The sequence below is a fragment of the Nerophis ophidion genome, linkage group LG12, assembly GCF_033978795.1.
Source record: "Nerophis ophidion isolate RoL-2023_Sa linkage group LG12, RoL_Noph_v1.0, whole genome shotgun sequence".
NCBI classification, from domain to species: domain Eukaryota; kingdom Metazoa; phylum Chordata; class Actinopteri; order Syngnathiformes; family Syngnathidae; genus Nerophis; species Nerophis ophidion.
In genome coordinates, this window is record NC_084622.1 from 6,483,614 (window position 1) to 6,502,857 (window position 19,244).

At 39.0% G+C, this 19,244-nt stretch overlaps 1 protein-coding gene across 8 annotated transcripts in view; it reads left to right on the plus strand.

Moving 5' to 3' along the window:
- The window catches only part of LOC133562911 (FERM domain-containing protein 4A-like), a 182,992-nt gene that overhangs the window by 100,168 nt on the left and 63,580 nt on the right, over window positions 1-19,244 (plus strand). For all 8 annotated transcript variants that reach the window (XM_061916742.1, XM_061916739.1, XM_061916744.1 and 5 more), the window contains exons 3-4: window positions 7,391-7,485; window positions 12,621-12,713. In XM_061916742.1, coding sequence (XP_061772726.1) covers window positions 7,391-7,485; window positions 12,621-12,713 — 188 coding nt within the window. The remainder of the gene's footprint in view (window positions 1-7,390; window positions 7,486-12,620; window positions 12,714-19,244) is intronic.

Sequence of the window (19,244 nt, forward strand, 5' to 3'; positions counted from 1 at the left end):
TTTATTGTAAATAAACTCTTGCAGACCGTTCTAAAGTTTGGCTGAAGGGACTTTTGGTAGCCATCCACAAGCTTCTGGTAAGCTTCTGGTGGAATTTTTGACCAGTCCTCTTGACAAAAATGGTGCAGTTCAGCAAAATTGGTTGGTTTTCTGACATGGACTTGTTTCTTCAGCATTGTCCACACATTTAAGTCGGGACTTTGGGAAGGCCCTTTTAAAATCTTCATTCTAGCCTGATTTAGCCATTCATTTACCACTTTTTTCGTGTCTTTTGGGGTCATTGTCCTGTTGGAACACCCAACTGCGCCCAAGACCCAACCTCTGGGCTGATGAATTTAGGTTGTCCTAAAGAATTTGGAGGTAATCCTCCTTTTTCATAGTCTCATTTACTCTTTGTAAAGCACCAGTACCGTTGGCAGCAAAACAGCCTTGAGCATAATACCACCACCACCACCACCCTGCTTAACAGTAGGAATGGTGTTCCTGGCATTAAAGGCCTCACCATTTCTCTTCCAAATATATTGCTGGGTATTGTGGCCAAACAGCTCAATTTTTGTTTCATTTGACATCACATGGACAAAGATAAGACTTTTTGGACAAAAGTTCTGATGTCAGATGACACTAAGTAGCCACTAAATAGGCGTGTGCTTCATAATCCGATTAGTAAACTAAACGTTAATATTGTCGATGACTAGTCGACCTTCAAAATAGTCGTTAGTTGCATTCGTAATCACGAAAGCAAGATTTACCATGTGCTGACCAAAGCAAGTAGTCACAGTAAAAACTAAATAAACTCAATTATCCATTTCAACGCTGTAGCAAGTGTAACATGTAGCAACGTGGGAAGTAATTTGTACAAATCTCCTAGGATACCTTTTGTTGCTCTCAGCTCATCACACCAGTCTTTATTATTTGCTCCCTGTTCCTTTGCTCCCTGTTGATTCCGCTGCGGTTGCATGGTTGCAGAATAATTGCTATTATCGCCCGTGTTGTTGACGGCTGTGTGGTAATAAGAGACCATGCGGTGTGTGTCTCAGATGGACCCAAAACATTCATCAGGGCTAATGCCTAAAAGAAAGCATGGTTCCATAGCCAAGATTTCCATTCATTGGCTATGCCATTTATTCCCCTGGGGGGAGCTTATAGTGGTCCAGCAAGACAGTTGCTGACTTTGGGTGGTTTGCCAATCTAGCACAAGTATACTATTATTCTCGCTTCATTTTTTGTTTTTATTTTGCGTCTCTTGGTAGCAATAGAAGTATTCCGTTCTGAGGTCAAACTAGGTTCCTCATAAAGCGTTTTAACTGAGAAGGAAAAAACTTTAACATTTCACCCTTTTAACTCATAAAAGAATAGATACAAGTTAACCACTATAAAACTTTTACCTTACCTTTTAATTATAGGTAAAGTAGTGAGCCAATGTAACATTATTAATTTTGTTTGAACCAAGGCTGGGCGATATGGCCTTTTTTTATTAATATCTCAATATTTTTAGGCCACGTCATGATACACCAGGGCTCACCAACACGGTGACCGCGGGCACCAGCTAGCCCGTTAGGACCAGATGAGTAGCCCGCTGGCCTGTTCTAAAAATAACTCAAAAAGCAGCACTTACCAGTGAGCGGCCGCTGTTTTTTTAAATTGTATTTATTTACTAGCAAGCTGGTCCGCTTTGCTTGACATTTTTAATCTAAGAGAGACAAAACTCAAATAGATTTTGAAAGTCCAAGAAAATATTTTAAAGACTTGGTCTTCACTTGTTTAAATAAATTCATTTATTTTTTTACTTTGCTTCTTATAACTTTCAGAAAGACAATTTTAGAGAAAAAATACAACCTTAAAAATAATTTTAGGATTTTTAAACACATATACCTTTTTACCTTTTAAATTCCTTCCTCTTCTTTTCTGCCAATTTAAGAATAATAAATACATTTTAATTTAATTCTTCATTATAGCTTCCGATTTTTCGACGAAGAATATTTATGAAATATTTTTTCGAACTTATTATGATTAAAATTCAAAAAGATTATTCTGGCAAATCTATAAAATCTGTAGAATCAAATTTAAATCTTATTTCAAAGTCTTTGGAAAGTTCTGGAAAATCTAGAAGAAATAATGATTTGTCTTTGTTAGAAATATAGCTTCGTCCAATTTGTTATATCTTCTAACAAAGTGCAGATTGGATTTTAACCTATTTAAAACATGTCATCAAAATTCTAATATTAATCTTAATCAGGAAAAATTACTAATGATGTTCCATGAATTATTTTTTTTATTTTTTCAAAAAGATTAGTTTTTCTCTTCTTTTTTTCGGTTGAATTTTGAATTTTAAAGAGTCGAAATTGAATATAAACTATGTTTCAAAATTTAATTTTCATTTTTTTCCCCTGTTTTGTCCTCTTTTAAACTGTTCAATTATATACAAAATGGCAAACAGAAATACACATTTTTTTTTATACATATAGATTTATTTATTAAAGGTAAATTGAGCAAATTGGCTATTTCTGGAAATGTATTTAAGTGTGTATCAAACTGGTAGCCCTTCGCATTAATCAGTTCCAGTGTTTCCCACAGGTCAGGCATCTATTTGTGGTGGTGTGGTCGGGCGGCGGGGGGGTCGGGGCGCGGTGGCAGCGGCGGCGGCGGCAATGACCAAGAAGAACGCGCAGTTGGAATATGTACATATTTATATACATATTTATATAATATTTACATATTTATATAATATATGTAACTACAAGCTCCATTCACAGACAGAGTCCAATTGCTTTTATGAGTGGTCGAGCGAGTCAAAAGCCAGAGGGAAAAAAATAAAAATTATTATTATTTTTTTTAAAATTTGTGGCGGCCATAATTCTTTTGTGGCGGGCCGCCACAAATAAATGAATGTGTGGGAAACCCAGAGTACCCAAGAAGTAGCTCTTGGTTTCAAAAAGGTTGGTGACCCCTGCTATACACCATATATATCTGGATATTTAGTTTTAGCCTTGAATGAACAATTAATGCATATAATCACAGACGTATGATGATTCTATGTGTCTACATTAAAACATTCTTGTTCATACTGCGTTAATATATGCTCATTTTAAACTTTCATGCCTAGAGGAAAATCACAACTACAAACCCTGTTTCCATATATGAGTTGGGAAGTTGTGTTAGATGTAAATGGAATACAATGATTTGCAAAACCTTTTCAACCCATATTCAATTGAATGCATTAAAAAGACAATATATTTGATGTTCAAACTCATAAACTTTGTTTTTTTTTGCAAATAATAATTAACTTGGAATTTCATGGCTGCAACACGTGCCAAGGTAGTTGGGAAAGGGCATGTTCACCACTGTTTTACATCACCTTTACTTTTAACAACACTCAATACATGTTTGGGAACCGAGGAAACTAATTGTTGAAGCTTTGAAAGGGGAATTTTTCCCATTGTTGTTTTATGTAGAACTTCAGTCGTTCAACAGTCCGGGGTCTCCGCTATTTTTCGCTAAATAATGCGCCACACATTTTTGATGGGAGACAGGTCTGGACTGCAGGCGGGCCGGGAAAGTACCCGCGCCCTTTTTTTACGAAGCCACGCTGTTGTAACATGTGCTGAATGTGGCTTGACATTGTCTTACTGAAATAAGCAGGGGCGTCCATGAAAAAGACGGCGCTTAGATGGCAGCATATGTTGTTCCAAAACCTGTATGTACCTTTCAGCATTAATGGTGCCTTCACAGATGTGTAAGTTACCAATGCCTTGGGCACTAATGCACCCCCATACCATCACAGATGCTGCCTTTTGAACTTTGCGTCGATAACATCGTCGATGGTTCGCTTCCCCTTTGGTCCGGATGACACGATGTCGAATATTCCCCCCAAAATTTTACATGTGGACTCGTCAGACCACAGAACACTTTTCCACTTTGCATCAGTTCATCTTAGATCAGGGGTGTCAAACATGTGGCCCGCGAGTCGTTATTTTGCGGCCCGCACGTTGATATGACAATTTAATGTTGGTGCGGCCCGCGAGTTTAATATGAACGGCGCTTGACAGCGTCATACTTGCCAACGCTCCCAATTTCCCGGGAGTCACCTGAATACCCCTGAATTCAGGGCATCCATTCTCTCTCAAATACCTGTCGATTTTTACCCAATCAACAATATTCAGGGGGTGCCATAATGGCCCTGCCATTAGCGCTCTCTACATCCTGTGCAAACAAGGTGCAAGCCCAATCATATGTTGCACCTGACTGTGTTGTACACACGTGTGCCATTGCAAGACATATTTGATAAACAGCCATACAGGTCACACTGAGGGTGTCCGTAAAAAACACTTTAACACTCTTACAAATATGTGCCAGACTGTGAACCCACACCAAACAAAAATGACAAACACATTTCGGGAGATCAGCCGCACCGTAATACAACATAAACACAACACAACAAATACCCAGAATCCCATGCAGCTCTAAGTCTTCCGGGCTTCAATATACACCCCCCCGCTACCACCAACCCCCCACCCTCTCTACTTGCGTCGGTTGAGGTGGTGTATATTGTAGCCCGGGAGAGTTAGGGCTGCAAGATGTTCTGGGTATTTGTTCTCTTGTGTTTAAGTTGTGTTAGGGTCCGGATGTTCTCCCAAAATGTGTTTGTCATTCTTGTTTTGTGTGGGTTTGAAGTGTGGCGCATATTTGTAACAGTGTTAAAGTTGTTTATACGGCCACCCTCAGTGTGACCTGTATGGCTGTTGACCAAGTACGTCTTGCAGCCTCTTACGTAGTTCTGCACAAGTCTCACACAACCAGTTACAGAGTCGTCACTTTGGTTGTGTGGTGTAAAAGCATACGCGATGACATGTTGTAGAGCAGTAGTGCTCTTATTAGGGGTATGCGAACCCCTGGGGGTACGTGAAGGCATGCCAGGGGACAAGTGAGAATTATCATAAATATTCTAAAAAATAGCAGCAATTCATAAATAAATTTATTGGATAATACTTCAACAAAATATAAGTGTAAATTCATAAACTGTGAAAAAATAATACAACAATCCAACATTTTTCAACAAGTTTTTTAGTTATTTTTATATCTTTTTTTCTAAATTGTTCAAGAAAGACCACTACTAATGAGCAATATTTTGCACTGTTATACAATTTAATAAATCAGAAACTGATGACATAATGCTGTATTTTACTTCTTTATCTCTTTTTTTCCAACCAAAATGGTTTGCTCTATTAGGGGGTACTTGAATTTAAAGAAAATTCACATGGGGTACATCACTGAAAAAAGGTTGAGAACCACTGTTGTAGAGGACGTTAAAGGCAGTGCAGTCACGGCAACCCTTAATAATGTCGGTCGGGTGAAAATTGGGAAAAATTGGGGAGAATGGTTGCACCGGTAGATTGTCGGGAGGTGCAGTGAAATTCAGGAGTCTCCCTGAAAAATCGTGAGGGTTGGCAAGTATGTTACTAGGGCGGGAAAGCCATTCATTGAAGGTGAATTAATTAAAAAGTGCATGTTAGATTTTTAAAAAATCTTTTCTCGCGGCCGAGCCTCACCCAGTTTCTGCATCCAGTGGCCCCAGGTAAATTGAGTTTGAGACCCCTGTCTTAGATGATCTCGGGCCCAGAGAAGCCGGCGGCGTTTCTGGATGTTGTTGATAAATGGCATTTGCTTTGCATATTAGAACTTTAACTTGCACTTACAGATGTAGCGACAAACTGTATTTAGTGACAGTGGTTTTCCGAAGTGTTTCTGAGCACATGTGGTGATATCCTTTAGAGATTGATGTCGGTTTTTGATACAGTGCCGTCTGAGGGATTGAAGGTCACGGTCATTCAATGTTGGTTTCCGGCGATGCCGCTTACGTGGAGTGATTTTTTTCAGATTCTCTGAACCTCTTGATGATATTATGGACCCTAGATGTTGAAAGCCCTAAATTTCTTGCAATTGCACTTTGAGAAAGGTTGTTCTTAAACTGTTTGACTATTTGCTCACGCAGTTCTGGACAAAGGGGTGTACCTCGCCCCATCCTTTCTTGTGAAAGACTGAGCATTTTTTGGGAAGCTGTTTTTATACCCAATCATGGCACCCACCTGTTCCCAATTAGCCTGCACATCTATGGAATGTTCCAAATAAGTGTTTGATGAGCATTCCTCAACCTTATCAGTATTTATTGCCTCCTTTCCCAACTGTTTTGTCACGTGTTGCTGGCATCGAATTCTAAAGTTAATTATTATTTGCAAAAAAAAAAATGTTTATCAGTTTGAACATCAAATATGTTGTCTTTGTAGCATATTCAACTGAATATGGGTGGGAAATGATTTGCAAATCATTGTATTCCGTTTATATTTACATCCAACACAATTTCCCAACTCATATGGAAACAGGGTTTGTAATATTAGCTATTATTATGTTCCGCGATTTATGTTTCAAAGCTGATAGATAGGACCATCAGGAAGACATTGTATATTTTCTTCTCTGTTGTGTTCTCCTGCGCTTTTTTTTGTGGAGCAAGAAAAATCATTGTAGGCGTCTTATATGTGATCTAGGTCAGTGGAGATGTGTGTTGGGAATGACATCACTGCCTTCTATTTAAATAGCTCCCAGTAGCATCTGTCACTGTGGTTGCAAGTGTGCTATGAGTAGATAGTACCTCACCTCAGGGGAAGATTGTTCAGAAGATGCACTGCTTAGTTTCATAGCTAACAGTAACAGTGCTTGTGGATGTGTGTGATGATTTTTTTTCTTCTTCCAATATTTGACTTCTAAGCCGCGTGCATGGTCACCATGTGCGTGTGGGTGAGAGTAAAGACTTTGAGTAGGCCAGGGCAAGGCACACCCATGGTTAACCCCAGGGCGGGGTGTGCTGTTACTCAAGATGTCACGGCCCAGCAGCATGAGGCTGCAGTCCCGCCTGGCTTTGATTTAAGATGCTGTTAGTGGGGAGATGAGTGAATGGGGTGGGGGGGTTGTCATCACTTATCCTGGTCTGTACGTCACTTTCAACTGGACGTTATCCCACAGCATGAACTAGAGCCAACCATCAGGAGCTCATGCTGGCTGCAGCCCTCTTCTCTGCAGTACGGCGCTCTGGCCCGGAGGCATGACTCTGCAGTAGGTGTGGGTCAGAGGCTGAAAGGAGAGTGGGGAGGGAGGGCATGGCCGCAGCACTGTCAGCAGCATCCACAACCTCCATCCATTTCCACTCTCTCCTTGCCATTAATCTCTGTTTTTGTCTTACTTATTCTGTTGCACCTCTCCCTGATCTGTGTAAGAATGCTTCGTCACTGCCGTCAATCAAATAACTTCTCGAATATAAAATACAGCAGTGTGTGTGTGCAGTGAAGTTGCGCAACTTAATTTACACAACATTAATGATATTGGATGTATTTTTCTGCAGCCTAAATTGATGGCTAAGGACCTCCTGGACCTGGTGGCCTCTCACTTCAACCTCAAGGAGAAGGAATACTTTGGAATTTCATACACAGATGAAACGTAAGTCCTACTCAAATAGTAGAAGCGTCATCCATAATGCCTCTTCTCTCTCTCCAAGGTCTGAGTTTGAGTTTATTTCGAACATGCAAGCATACAACATAATACATCACAATCTCTAGTTTCTCTTTTCAACATGTTGGAAAAGGAGTAGGAAGAAGCAAAGTTTATTTAATCCTACCCCTTTTCTTTTACATAACAGTTGCTTAAACCTTTGTTCACTTCCTGTTCTCAATGTATTCACAATATACTGCATAAGTAATCACAATGAAAATTAATAAATAAATAATGATTGGTGAAGTAAGTAATATTTCATATGATGAAATAAGTAAGATTATTTGGAGAATGAAAGAATGGATGGATGAAATAAATTCAGAATATTTATCATGGTTCTTTTTCTTTGTACTTTACAAACACTAAGTTTGAAGAGTTTCTTAAAGTGGATCATATTAGTACATGGTTTGATTGCTTTGCTTAATCCATTCCATAATTTAATCCCACATACAGATATACTGATTGTCTTAAGGGTTGTACGTGCATACAAATGTTTTAAATTACATTTTCCTCTGAGATTATATATCTATTTTGTTGAGAAGAGTTGTTGTATATTCTTGGGTAGCAGGTTATAGTTTGCTTTGTGTATAATTTTAGCTGTTTGCAAATTCACTGTCATTTTCAGGTTCAAACACTGATGACATCTATTAATCAGACAAGAAGCAAGGAATTATGCAGAGACAGAGTTCAATTTAGCTCATGAGGAGACACGTATTTCGGGCTGTATTCTAGTTACAGATCCAAACTACGTTCTAAAAGTCAAGCCCGCCCGCTTCATCTATTTATTTTGAAAGCCCTGTTACATCACTGAAGTTATTGTTGAGGGAAGGAGGTAATCTCGACAACTCCAGTTAGACACAATATATGATTATAGAATAAATAAAAAGTAGATGACACAGGTCATATCGCCTTGTATCTGCTCTGTCTGTGTCAAGGCGGTGTTCGGCCTTGGCCATCAGCAGGCCAAATCTGGACACAACACTTATAAAAACAAGTGGCAATCATTTGGATTGCCAGCTTGCATAGATACAAAAATACCACTTCAGCACAATTGACAATAGCTTATATCAACGGCCCTTATGCATAAAGTTATTATGATAAAATATACATAATTATTCTAACATTTCACTCCTGTTTATCACATAACTTCCCCAGAATCTTCTTATCCCCAATAACTTCTTGCCATTTTCCGTTAATAGTTCATTTCTTTACGACCAAGTTATGTTTACACTTTGAGTTCAACGTCATCATATTTTTTCTATATATATAGTCACCAGTGTCTGGAAAACAGATCAGGAACACCGTCCAGGTAGATATCCTCGTCATCAGATTAATCTTTTTTGTCGTCCACCAGAAGGTGCATTTGAACAGTTCTATCATCAGCTGGGCTAATCGCTGTGAAATTTCAGTATCTTTGATCCAATAAGTAAAGGATTTGTATGTTCTCTATATCCAACATTGTGTATTGTTCTAACTGATCTTTTATGTAACACCGTTAATGAATAAAGTGTACTTTTGTAATTTTTTCCACATATTTCTACACAGTAACTCAGGTATGGTAACACTAGCGAGCAGTAGAGAATATGAAGTGTTTTTTGGTCTAAACCATGTTTTGCTCTATTCACTATCGATGTGTTGCTTGCTACTTTATGTTGTATATTTGTTACATGAGATTTCCAGTTCAATTTGTCATCAATCATTATACCTAAAAATGTGGTTTAATTTACTCTTTCAATTTCGATTCAATGAGGTTGGTTGTTGTTGCCTTTTCAGCATCATACACATTGATTTGAGAGCAGTAGTGGCGGTTAATTTCTATGAACAACTCTTTTGTGAACACAAAAATTTGAAGGTTGAGAGATACACTGCAAAAACTGAAATCTAAGTAAGATTAAAAATCTCAAATGAGGGTGATATTTGCTTATTTTCCGTCTGATAAGATAACTTCTCACTAAACAATTTAATGTTAGTGTTTTACTTGTTTATTTAATGAAACAATAGAAAATACATACTCATATAGTAGTACAGTTGTTATTATTGAAAATATACTTATTTTAAGGTGTTTTTGAGGTTCATTGAGGTTAGCTAATTTTACTTGTTTTGGAAAGTCTTGACCAGCCAAATTTTCTTATTCAATTGGCAGATAATTTGGGTTAGTTCAAATAAAATACCCCTAATTTTGTATTTTTCTGTCTTGTTTTTGAACACTGACTTTTTGCAGTGTAGGTCAGTAGTGTCAGTTCTTACTCTTTCTTCTGCAGAGCAGTCAACCTGGAAAATGTTAGCTTTTTCCTAACGTTCGACGTCACGGCGATGACAATTTTGTTCCAATGTACCAGCAGAGATCACAGGTCTCTACCAGCCGCAAGGCTTCCACTTACTGAAATGCAGAAAAAATGACATCTACTATATTTCCTCATATAATGGCTGGGAATTTTTTTTTTTTTTTTACTGAACTGTAGAGAATACCAGAGGCTACTCTATATTTAGAAATGCAACAATGCTCGCATTGCAAAACAATGTGTTTCATAGTACTGTAAATATATAATATACTGGTACCTATATGAAGGTAGCTCTGGTTCTTGCTCTCATTTTTCTGTTCACTACTCCTATGTTTGTCCCACAAGGAATACATTCACTCTGGAAGATTTCCACAACCTTCCAGTGAGGTGCTCTCTCTGACATCGCATCATTTTCTCTTATTTTTTTTCTTACAATCCCTAAATCTTCTTATGTCAGGGTTGAAATGTTTAACAGCGTTTGTTCCACACTGAATGCAGCAGCGCGTTTATGTTTAAAGTCCTCGTAAACTTGTATTGTGGTAAAGATGGCTGTCGTGTTTTATTGCACATGGTGGCATCAGTCATAGTAAAGCTAATTAACTTGTTTCCTAATTGGGGGGTGGGGGGGTGGTGGTGCACTGTCGACAATGCACCCAGCTGAGGCCTTTGAGGAAATATGTTGACTTCATTGCTGATTTACAATGGCACACGCTCCACACATATCATCATCAATCTTTATTGCAGAACTTAAGATCCATTAAATCCGGGGTCAGCAACCCGCGGCTCTCGAGCCGTATGCGGCTCTTTGGCACCGCCTTAGTGGCTCCCTGGAGCTTTTTCAAAAGTATATTTATTGTTTTAATAATATTTCTTTAGGAGGACAAACATCACACGAATCTTGCTAATTGTTATAAAGCCCACTGTTTAGTATGTTTGTGCTTATGCTTCACTGATGACAGTATTTGGCCAGCGCCGTTTTGTCCTACTAATTTTGGCGGTCCTAGAACTCACCACAGTTGGTATATGTGTACAACTTTTTCCTTCGCTGCCACAGAAGGACGTGTTTAATGCCACTCCTTCTTTGTCTCATTTTGTCCACCAAACGTTTTATGCTGTGTGTGAATGCACCAATGTGAGCTTTGTTGATGTTACTGACTTGCGTGGAGTGCTATAAATCCATGCTAACATGCTATTTAGGCTAGCTTTGTGTACATAGTGCATCATTATGACTCGTTTGGAGGTATATTTGTTTATTTAATTTCCTTTACTTATGTCCTCTGTGTATTTAATTTATATTTGCATGTTTCATGACACTTTATCTGTAAGTAATATCGGCTGCATTTTTTATTGTGTGCCATGTTGTTCCAGACCATAGCAAACGTTACCCAGCTTGCAAAGATTGTAATAAATCCATTAGAAGAAGACAGACTTTCCTTCTACTTGGGCACACACATCTATACCTTTGGCAGTTTTAAGGCAGTCATTTCCAGGAGTTATCAAACCTTTTGAGACACTTATTTAATGTGTTGCCTTCATTATAACACTTACATAAGGCTTTTAACTTTTTGCGGCTCCAGACAGATTAGTTTTTTTGTATTTTTGGTCAAATGTGGCTCTTTCAACATGTTGGGTTGCCGACCCCTGCATTAAACATATAAAATCACAATACAAAACATTAAAAACAAATGACTAAAACATTAAAAAACAAAACAATAAAACATAAAGCCCAAATGTCAGTTCCTGACATACAAAAATGTGTGCCAATGGTTCCACAGTCCAGATGAGTACCTAACAGAACTGCAGCCAGGGTTCGTTAACACAGTGATTATGTCATTTTCAGACTCAGATGCCCTGCACATAAACTTATACATCATTTTGCGTAGTAACGCTGAGAAAGTGGGCACCCCAACACTAACTTGCACTGGGGCTTCTTGGAATTCCCAGGAGAAATGTATTTCTCAGCATTTTGGCTTGGGCATACGCCGCTGTCTGTATAGGTCATCATCATCACCCAATAGATCAGTAATGATGTGCATTACTTACTCGCCAACCCTCCCGATTTTTCCGAGAGACTCCCGTATTTCAGTGCCCCTCCTGAAAATCTCCCGGGACAACTCGATTTCTCCCGATTTCCACCCGGGCAACAATATTGCGGGGCGTACTTTGAAGGCATTGCCTTCAGCTTCCTGTACAACCTGTCGTCACGCCTGCTTTTCCTCCATGTAAACACTGCGTCGGCACAGTTACATTATATACGCGGCTTCTACACACACACACGAGTGAACGCAAGGCATACTTGGTCAACAGCCATACAGGTCACACTGAGAGTGGCCGTATAAACAACTTTTACCACTGTTACAAATACGCGCCACACTGTGAACCCACAGCAAACAAGAATGACAAACACATTTCGGGAGAACATCCGCAGCATAACACAACATAAACACAACAGAACAAATACCCAGAATGAATCCCTTGCAGTACTAACTTTTCCGGGCCGCTACAATACACACCCCCGCTACCACCAAACCCCGCCCGCCCAACCACCCCATATCCTGAATTCGGAGGTCTCAAGGTTGGCAAGTATGGCTCCACATAATAATGTTTTATGCAAAGTCATGCAAACATCCAAAATATTTACATATAGGAAAATAATACCACACTGTTTTACATTTGTTTATGTCATCTGGGGAAGGGGGGAGTAGCAGGGAGGACCACCAGAAGCATCAGTATTAGTTATTTTTTCCTCACATATTTGATAAGAGGTGCTAATTAATGTCTTTTTCTTTCCTCTATCCTTAGGGGCCATTTTAGCTGGCTTCAACTGGACCGCAGAGTATTAGAGCATGAATTCCCCAAGAAATCCGGACCCATTGTCCTCTACTTCTGCGTCAGGTGAGCCTCCGTCCACTTCATCACCACCGCACTTACTCATTGAGGATTGTGAGTGAAAACGGAGCTGATGTGACTGGTGTTTGTGTGTTTACGTATGCACAACCCCAAACATGGTGCGAGGAGCACATTAACAGGGTCAGTTAATATGGGCCTCAATAAAATTGCTTTGACCCCAGTGTTTAACTCCTGCCGTGGGGGCTTCTAAGCCAATCACGAGTCTTATTGACCTTGTGCGTTTGCACTGCATGTTTCCCCATAGGGAAGCTTTACTATTTCCAGCTCTACATGCAAAGGCAGGGCTTTTAATATTGAAGCACAAACCTGTCGCCAGCTAATTTGCTCTTAATACGGTTGTCATACAACTGAAATTTTACTACTGCATAAAAATATGTACTGTTTGTGTGTGACGCCTCTACACACATAAACATGCAACCTCAGATAGCCCCCTCTCCAAGCACATGCTTTGTTATTGGCCCACTGAAGTTCTTTGTTCCCATCACATCCGGATAATGCCATTGCCCTCTCCCCCTCCCGAGAGGTCGCCATTGGCTAGCAACGTGCACAGCAACGTGATACACTCGGCTAAACAATGTGGACAAGAAATTATTCCCAGGTTGACATTTAACCACAGAACCAGACTAACGACACAATGTGACAATTGTTCGGCAGAAACATTTTCAAAACAATGATGTCTGTGTAGCTAATAAGTTTGAGTTTTAATATTTTATTGCTGCTCACTTATTGTTTTGCCAATAATGTAATGCTTTAACTTCACTTTGGCAGTTGATAGTGTTACTATGATTAGTTGACTTAGTTCATGTAATCAACCATGATAATCAGTCAAGTAAAAGTGTAATTTTACTGTTGACTGCTTAGAGGTAATTAGAACATATCTATCTTTATTGTCATTGTACATTGTACAACGAAATTGTAAGCAAAAACTAACTTAGTGCAAATTCATAATAACACATAAGAACATACAAACCCCGTTTCCATGAGTTGGGAAATTGTGTTAAATGTAAATATAAATGGAATACAATGATTTGCAAATCCTTTTCAACCCAAATTCAATTGAATGCACTACAAAGACAACATATTTGATTTTTAAACTCATAAACTTCATCGTTTTTTTGCAAATAATTATTAAGTTAGAATTTCATGGCTGCAACACGTGCCAAAGTAGTTGGGAAAGGGCATGTTCACCACTGTGTTACATCACCTTTTCTTTTAACAACACTCAATAAACGTTTGGGAACTGAGGAAACTGTTTGTTGAAGCTTTGAAAGTGGAATTCTTTCCCATTCTTGTTTTATGTAGAGCTTCAGTCGTTCAACAGACCGGGGTCTCCGCTGTCGTATTTTACGCTTCATAATGCGCCACACATTTTCGATGGGAGACAGATCTGGACTGCAGGTGGGCCAGGAGAGTACCTGCACTCTTTTTTTACGAAGCCACGCTGATGTAACACATGCTATATGTAGCTTGTCATTGTCTTGCTGAAATAAGCAGGGGCGTCCATGAAAAAGACAGCGCTTGGATGGCAGCATAAGTTGTTCCAAAACAACGGAAAGAATGAGTATGTTTTGCGAAGCTGTTTTTATACCCAATCATGGCACCCACCTGTTGCCAATTAGCCTGCACACCTGTGGGATGTTCCAAATAAGTGTTTGTTGAGCATTCCTCAACTTTATCAGTATTTATTGCCACCTTTTCCAACTTCTTTGTCACGTGTTGCTGGCATCAAATTCTAGAGTTAATGATTATTTGCGAAGAAAAAAAAATGTTTATCAGTTTGAACATCAACAACAATATGTTGTCTTTGTAGCATATTCAACAAAATATGGGTTGAAAATGATTTGCAAATCATTGTATTCCATTTATATTTACATCTAACACAATTTCCCAACTCATATGGAAACGGGGTTTGTAATCAACCATGATAATTAGTCAAGTAAAAGTGTCATTTTACTGTTGACTGCATTGTACATTGAACAACGATATTGTAAGCAAAAACTAATTTAGTGCAAATTCATAATAACACATAAGAACATAGATAAATAGATAAAAATAGATAAAAATACCAAGCACACAGCTCACATGCACAGTCATTATTGTCTTGTGTTCAGCGACACTATTGCTCTCGGGTAAAATATGTTCTTAAATCTGTTTTTCCGGCATTTTATTGACCTGTATCTTCTGCCCGAAGGCAGCAGTTAAAAACATTTAAAAAAAAGTTTATGTCAAGGGCGAGATGGGTCCCTTATGATGTTTTGGGCCTTTTTGAGGCACCTGGCACTGTACAGTTCATCCAGGGACGGGAGAGAGCACCCGGACTTAAGTTTATCCGCACACAGTGTCGTTTTATGTTACTAAGTTACGGATTCTTGTCTTCAGGGCGCGAATTAAACTACATTTTTTATAAGTACTCAATGATTATAACTGGAGGACGGGGAATAGCAACACACATCGAGCAAGAGAGAGCGGGAGAATGAATAATCCATGCTAAACTTAGCTGAGGGTGCAACAATTGATTGATTGATGGATATATATTCCTAAATTTCAAGTGTATCGATATGCACTCTGCAAATTTGCCTTTCGGAAGTTAGTTATTTATCCAAGCTAGGGCTGGGCGATATGGCCTTTTATTAATATCTCGATATTTTCGGGCCATGTCACGATACACGATATATATCTCGATATTTTACCTTAGCCTTGACTGAACACTTGATCCATGTAATCACAGCAGTATGATGATTCTATGTGTCTACATTAAAACATTCTTGTTCATACTGCATTAATATATGCTACTTTTAAACTTTCATGCTGAGAGGGAAATCACAACTAAGTCAATTTAGCAAAACTGTATTTATTAAACAGTTATTAAGCAATGGCATAAACATTCATGTAATTTCCAAAACAGAAAGTGCAAGATTGTCAGAGACATTTTAAAACAAGCTATTAGTGAACTTTTGTGCATGATGTCACTCAGATGACATAAATTGTACTTTTTGTACAGAACGCCACTACAATAGTTTAAAACTAATAAAGTGCGCTTTTGTGCATGATGTCACGCAATATATTTTAAAAACTGTCAAATAAAAATGAGCTGCATATTAGGAAATCAAATATAGTATGTCGTTTGCTATGGGGTAGGTTCCTTCTGTTATTGATTATTTTTTTCATACGGTGTTGATCTGGAAATTGTTGCTTCGGCATTTTGTTGGTGTGGCACTGAACGGAGATGTTGAAATGCAGTTTCAAGCACTTTTCATTCTCTAGTGGGTTACTTTTCAAATGATGCTACAAATCAATAGTGCTGCTACTTTTTGTAGCAACGCTTTTGCCGCATAAATGTTCAACATATTCCCGCTTGAAGCCAAACCACAACCGTACGATGCACCCTGTGCTGTTTTTCTTGGGAAATAATTCTTCCTCCATTTGTTATCAGATTCGCACCTTCTCTCCCTCGTATTACCACTCGCAATACACTGTTAGCCCCACTGCTAATATTACCCATGTAGCTACCTCTCTGCTCGGGAAGGGCGTGTGACGTTGCATGCGTGACGTGACGTATTTAAGAAGGTGCGCTTGTTTAAGTCTGTGAGAAGGAGAGACAAGAAAGAGTGGGAAACGCATGCAGTGTAATGCCCGCAGCTAAAAGCAACTGTGTAAGAACGTAAACTCAAATATCACGATATAGTCATAGAGACAAACCCGCGATATATCGATATATCACCCAGCCCTAATCCAAGCTCGTTTTAAAAGGGAATCGATATATTTTATCGATACTAGAAAAAAGAAATCAAATGGATTCAAGAATGGCAGACTTCATATGAAATTTTACGCTTTTAATGACAAGGACGTTAAAAGTTAGGTCTATTTTGCACGTCTGTGACGTCATCAAAACAAAAAGGGCGGATAGTTGCGGTGGCTGAGAAAGGTCACAACAAACGTAAATGCCACCAGACAGTATCATCACTGATGCCGGTAGCGTGTTACTTAGTAACGCTTCTACCTCTTTTTTTATTAACGACTTATCTAACACGTTACTATTTCCAAACCAGTAGTCAGATTAAAGTTTATTTAATCCAAGTCACTGTGCCTTACTTTTTATTTTTTATTTTCTCTCGTTAAAATACATTTTATTTCTTCTTGCCGTCTTGGAAAGTGACGTCACGTAAGCGACAAGTCATTTACGTCACGTTTTTAGCATGAGGATGACACACGTGTGCGACACCGAAGTAAACAACAATGGAGGGCGGAGAGAGAGGCGTGTTTTCAAGTTGGAAATACAGTCATGATTTAGAGTTCAAGAAGTTTGTCGGGCAGTATGTTGTCGAGGAAATGCTGCCCCTAAGCACAGTTGACTCACCCTTGTTTCGTTCCGTAATAAACAAGATCCTCGCTACGATTAAGGTGGACTTGCCCCACAGAACATCCTTTTCGTCTTACCTGGCCATATTGGATGTCTCCATGCCCTCTCCGTAAACTGACCTGGATCACAGAGCGCTTCACCACAGGGCTGATGTCCTCGCGCCACTTAGGCAGGCCGGGATTCGAGGAGAAGGCCACAATTTGTGACTTGAAGTAATCTGGAAGGCAAAACAGAAATATTGCAAAAGCACGCCTCGTACTGTCCATTTGTAACGACAGCAGTGTGCTACTGTTCTTAAGGACAAACTGCAAAAAATGCTTGTCAAAGATCCTCTATATGACAATAGATGTGTTTTTTACTATAATGCATTGTCAAAGATTTTTGATGTGACAAGAGGTCTGTGCTGTTTTATAAGGGTTGTTGCAAAAAACACTAGTCAAAGATCCTCTGTATGGCAAGAGGACACTGCTGTTTTATACAAATTACTGGGAAAAAAACAAAACAAGGATCCTCTATAGGACTATAGATGTGTTTACTACAATAATGCTTTGTCAAAGATCTTTGATGTGACAAGAGGTCTGTGCTATATTATAAGTGTTGCTGAAAAAAACACTAGTTAAAATCTTCTAAATGACAAGAGGGAGGACACTGCTGTTTTATACGAGTTACTGGAAAAAAACAATCGTCTGGCGGTGGTTTGGCTTCAAGTGGGAATATGTCGAACAGACAAACGTAATTTGTTATGTGTGGGGCAAAAGTGTTACCACAAATAGTAGCGTTACTGCTAATATGTAGCATCATTTGAAAAGTCACCTATTAGAGAATGAAGAGTGCTTACTCCACATGTCAACATCTCCATTCGGCGCCACATGCCCGCACCATCGAAATGCAGAGGAAAATATTTCCAGATCAACACCGTCTGAAAAAAATAGCCAACAACAGAAGTAGATAATGTCCGCAGGAACGTACCACATAGCGAAGGACATACACTATTTGATATCCTATTATGCAGCTCATTTTTATTTGACAGTTATTGAAATATATTGTGTGACATCATGCACAAAAGTGCACTTTTTTTGTTTTAAACTATTGTAGTGGCATTCTGTAATAAAGTGCACTCTAATTTAGTGTGGTTTTGATATGTCATCTTAGTGACATCATGCACAAAAGTGCACTCATAGCTTGTTTTAAAATGTCTGTAACAATCTTGCACTTTCTGTTTTGGAAATTACATGAATGTTTGTGCCACTACTTAATAACTATTTAATAGAAGGCAGAAGAGGATCAAACATTACAGGGAGACAGAACTGGATCAAACATTACAGGGAGACAGAACAGGATCGCTGACGGGTCTGCCAACTTCCGGGGGTGTATATATTTTCAAGTATTTTTTTATATCAGAATAAGAATCAGAAATACTTGATTAATCCCCGAGCGGAAATTAACATTTTCAGAACAATCCCATTCAAGATCAGACAAACATTACAGGGAGACAGAACAGGATCAAACATTACAAGGAGACAGAACTGGATCAAACATTGCAGGGAGACAGAATAGGATCGCTGACAGGTCTGCCAACTTCCGGGGGGTGTATATGTTTTCAAATATTTCTTACATCACAATAAGAATCAGAAATACTTTATTAATCCCCGAGCGGAAATTAAAATTTTCCGCCCAATTCCCACACAAGATCAAAAAAACTTTGCAGGGAGACAGTTCAGGATCAAACATTACAGGGAGACAGAACAGGATTGCTGACTGGTCGGCCAACTTCCAGCGCCCCTTACAAAAAAGGTGAGATACTGGTAAACGATGACTATTATGAGTGCGCGGACCATACTGCGTGCACTTTTGTCACACAAAACACTGCTCGGCGTGTATTTTTCTCATCGCCACGGATCGGATGTCATAAAATTTTAAATCAGGCCAAAGTCTGAATGAAGTATTTTTTGGCGATTTGAACTGGCTGCAACATTTCGTTCAGAGCAGCTGGTAGGGAAAATTACTCGTCTTTTTTGGCATTTAATGGCCGTACATACCACCGACCATTTCTCTCGTTCACTTCCTTGCAAAAGCAGCAGGTAGGGCAGCTCTACTTCCTCAACATCAGTCACTATGTTTCTATGCACTAAATGATTATCCAGATTCCTCAAATG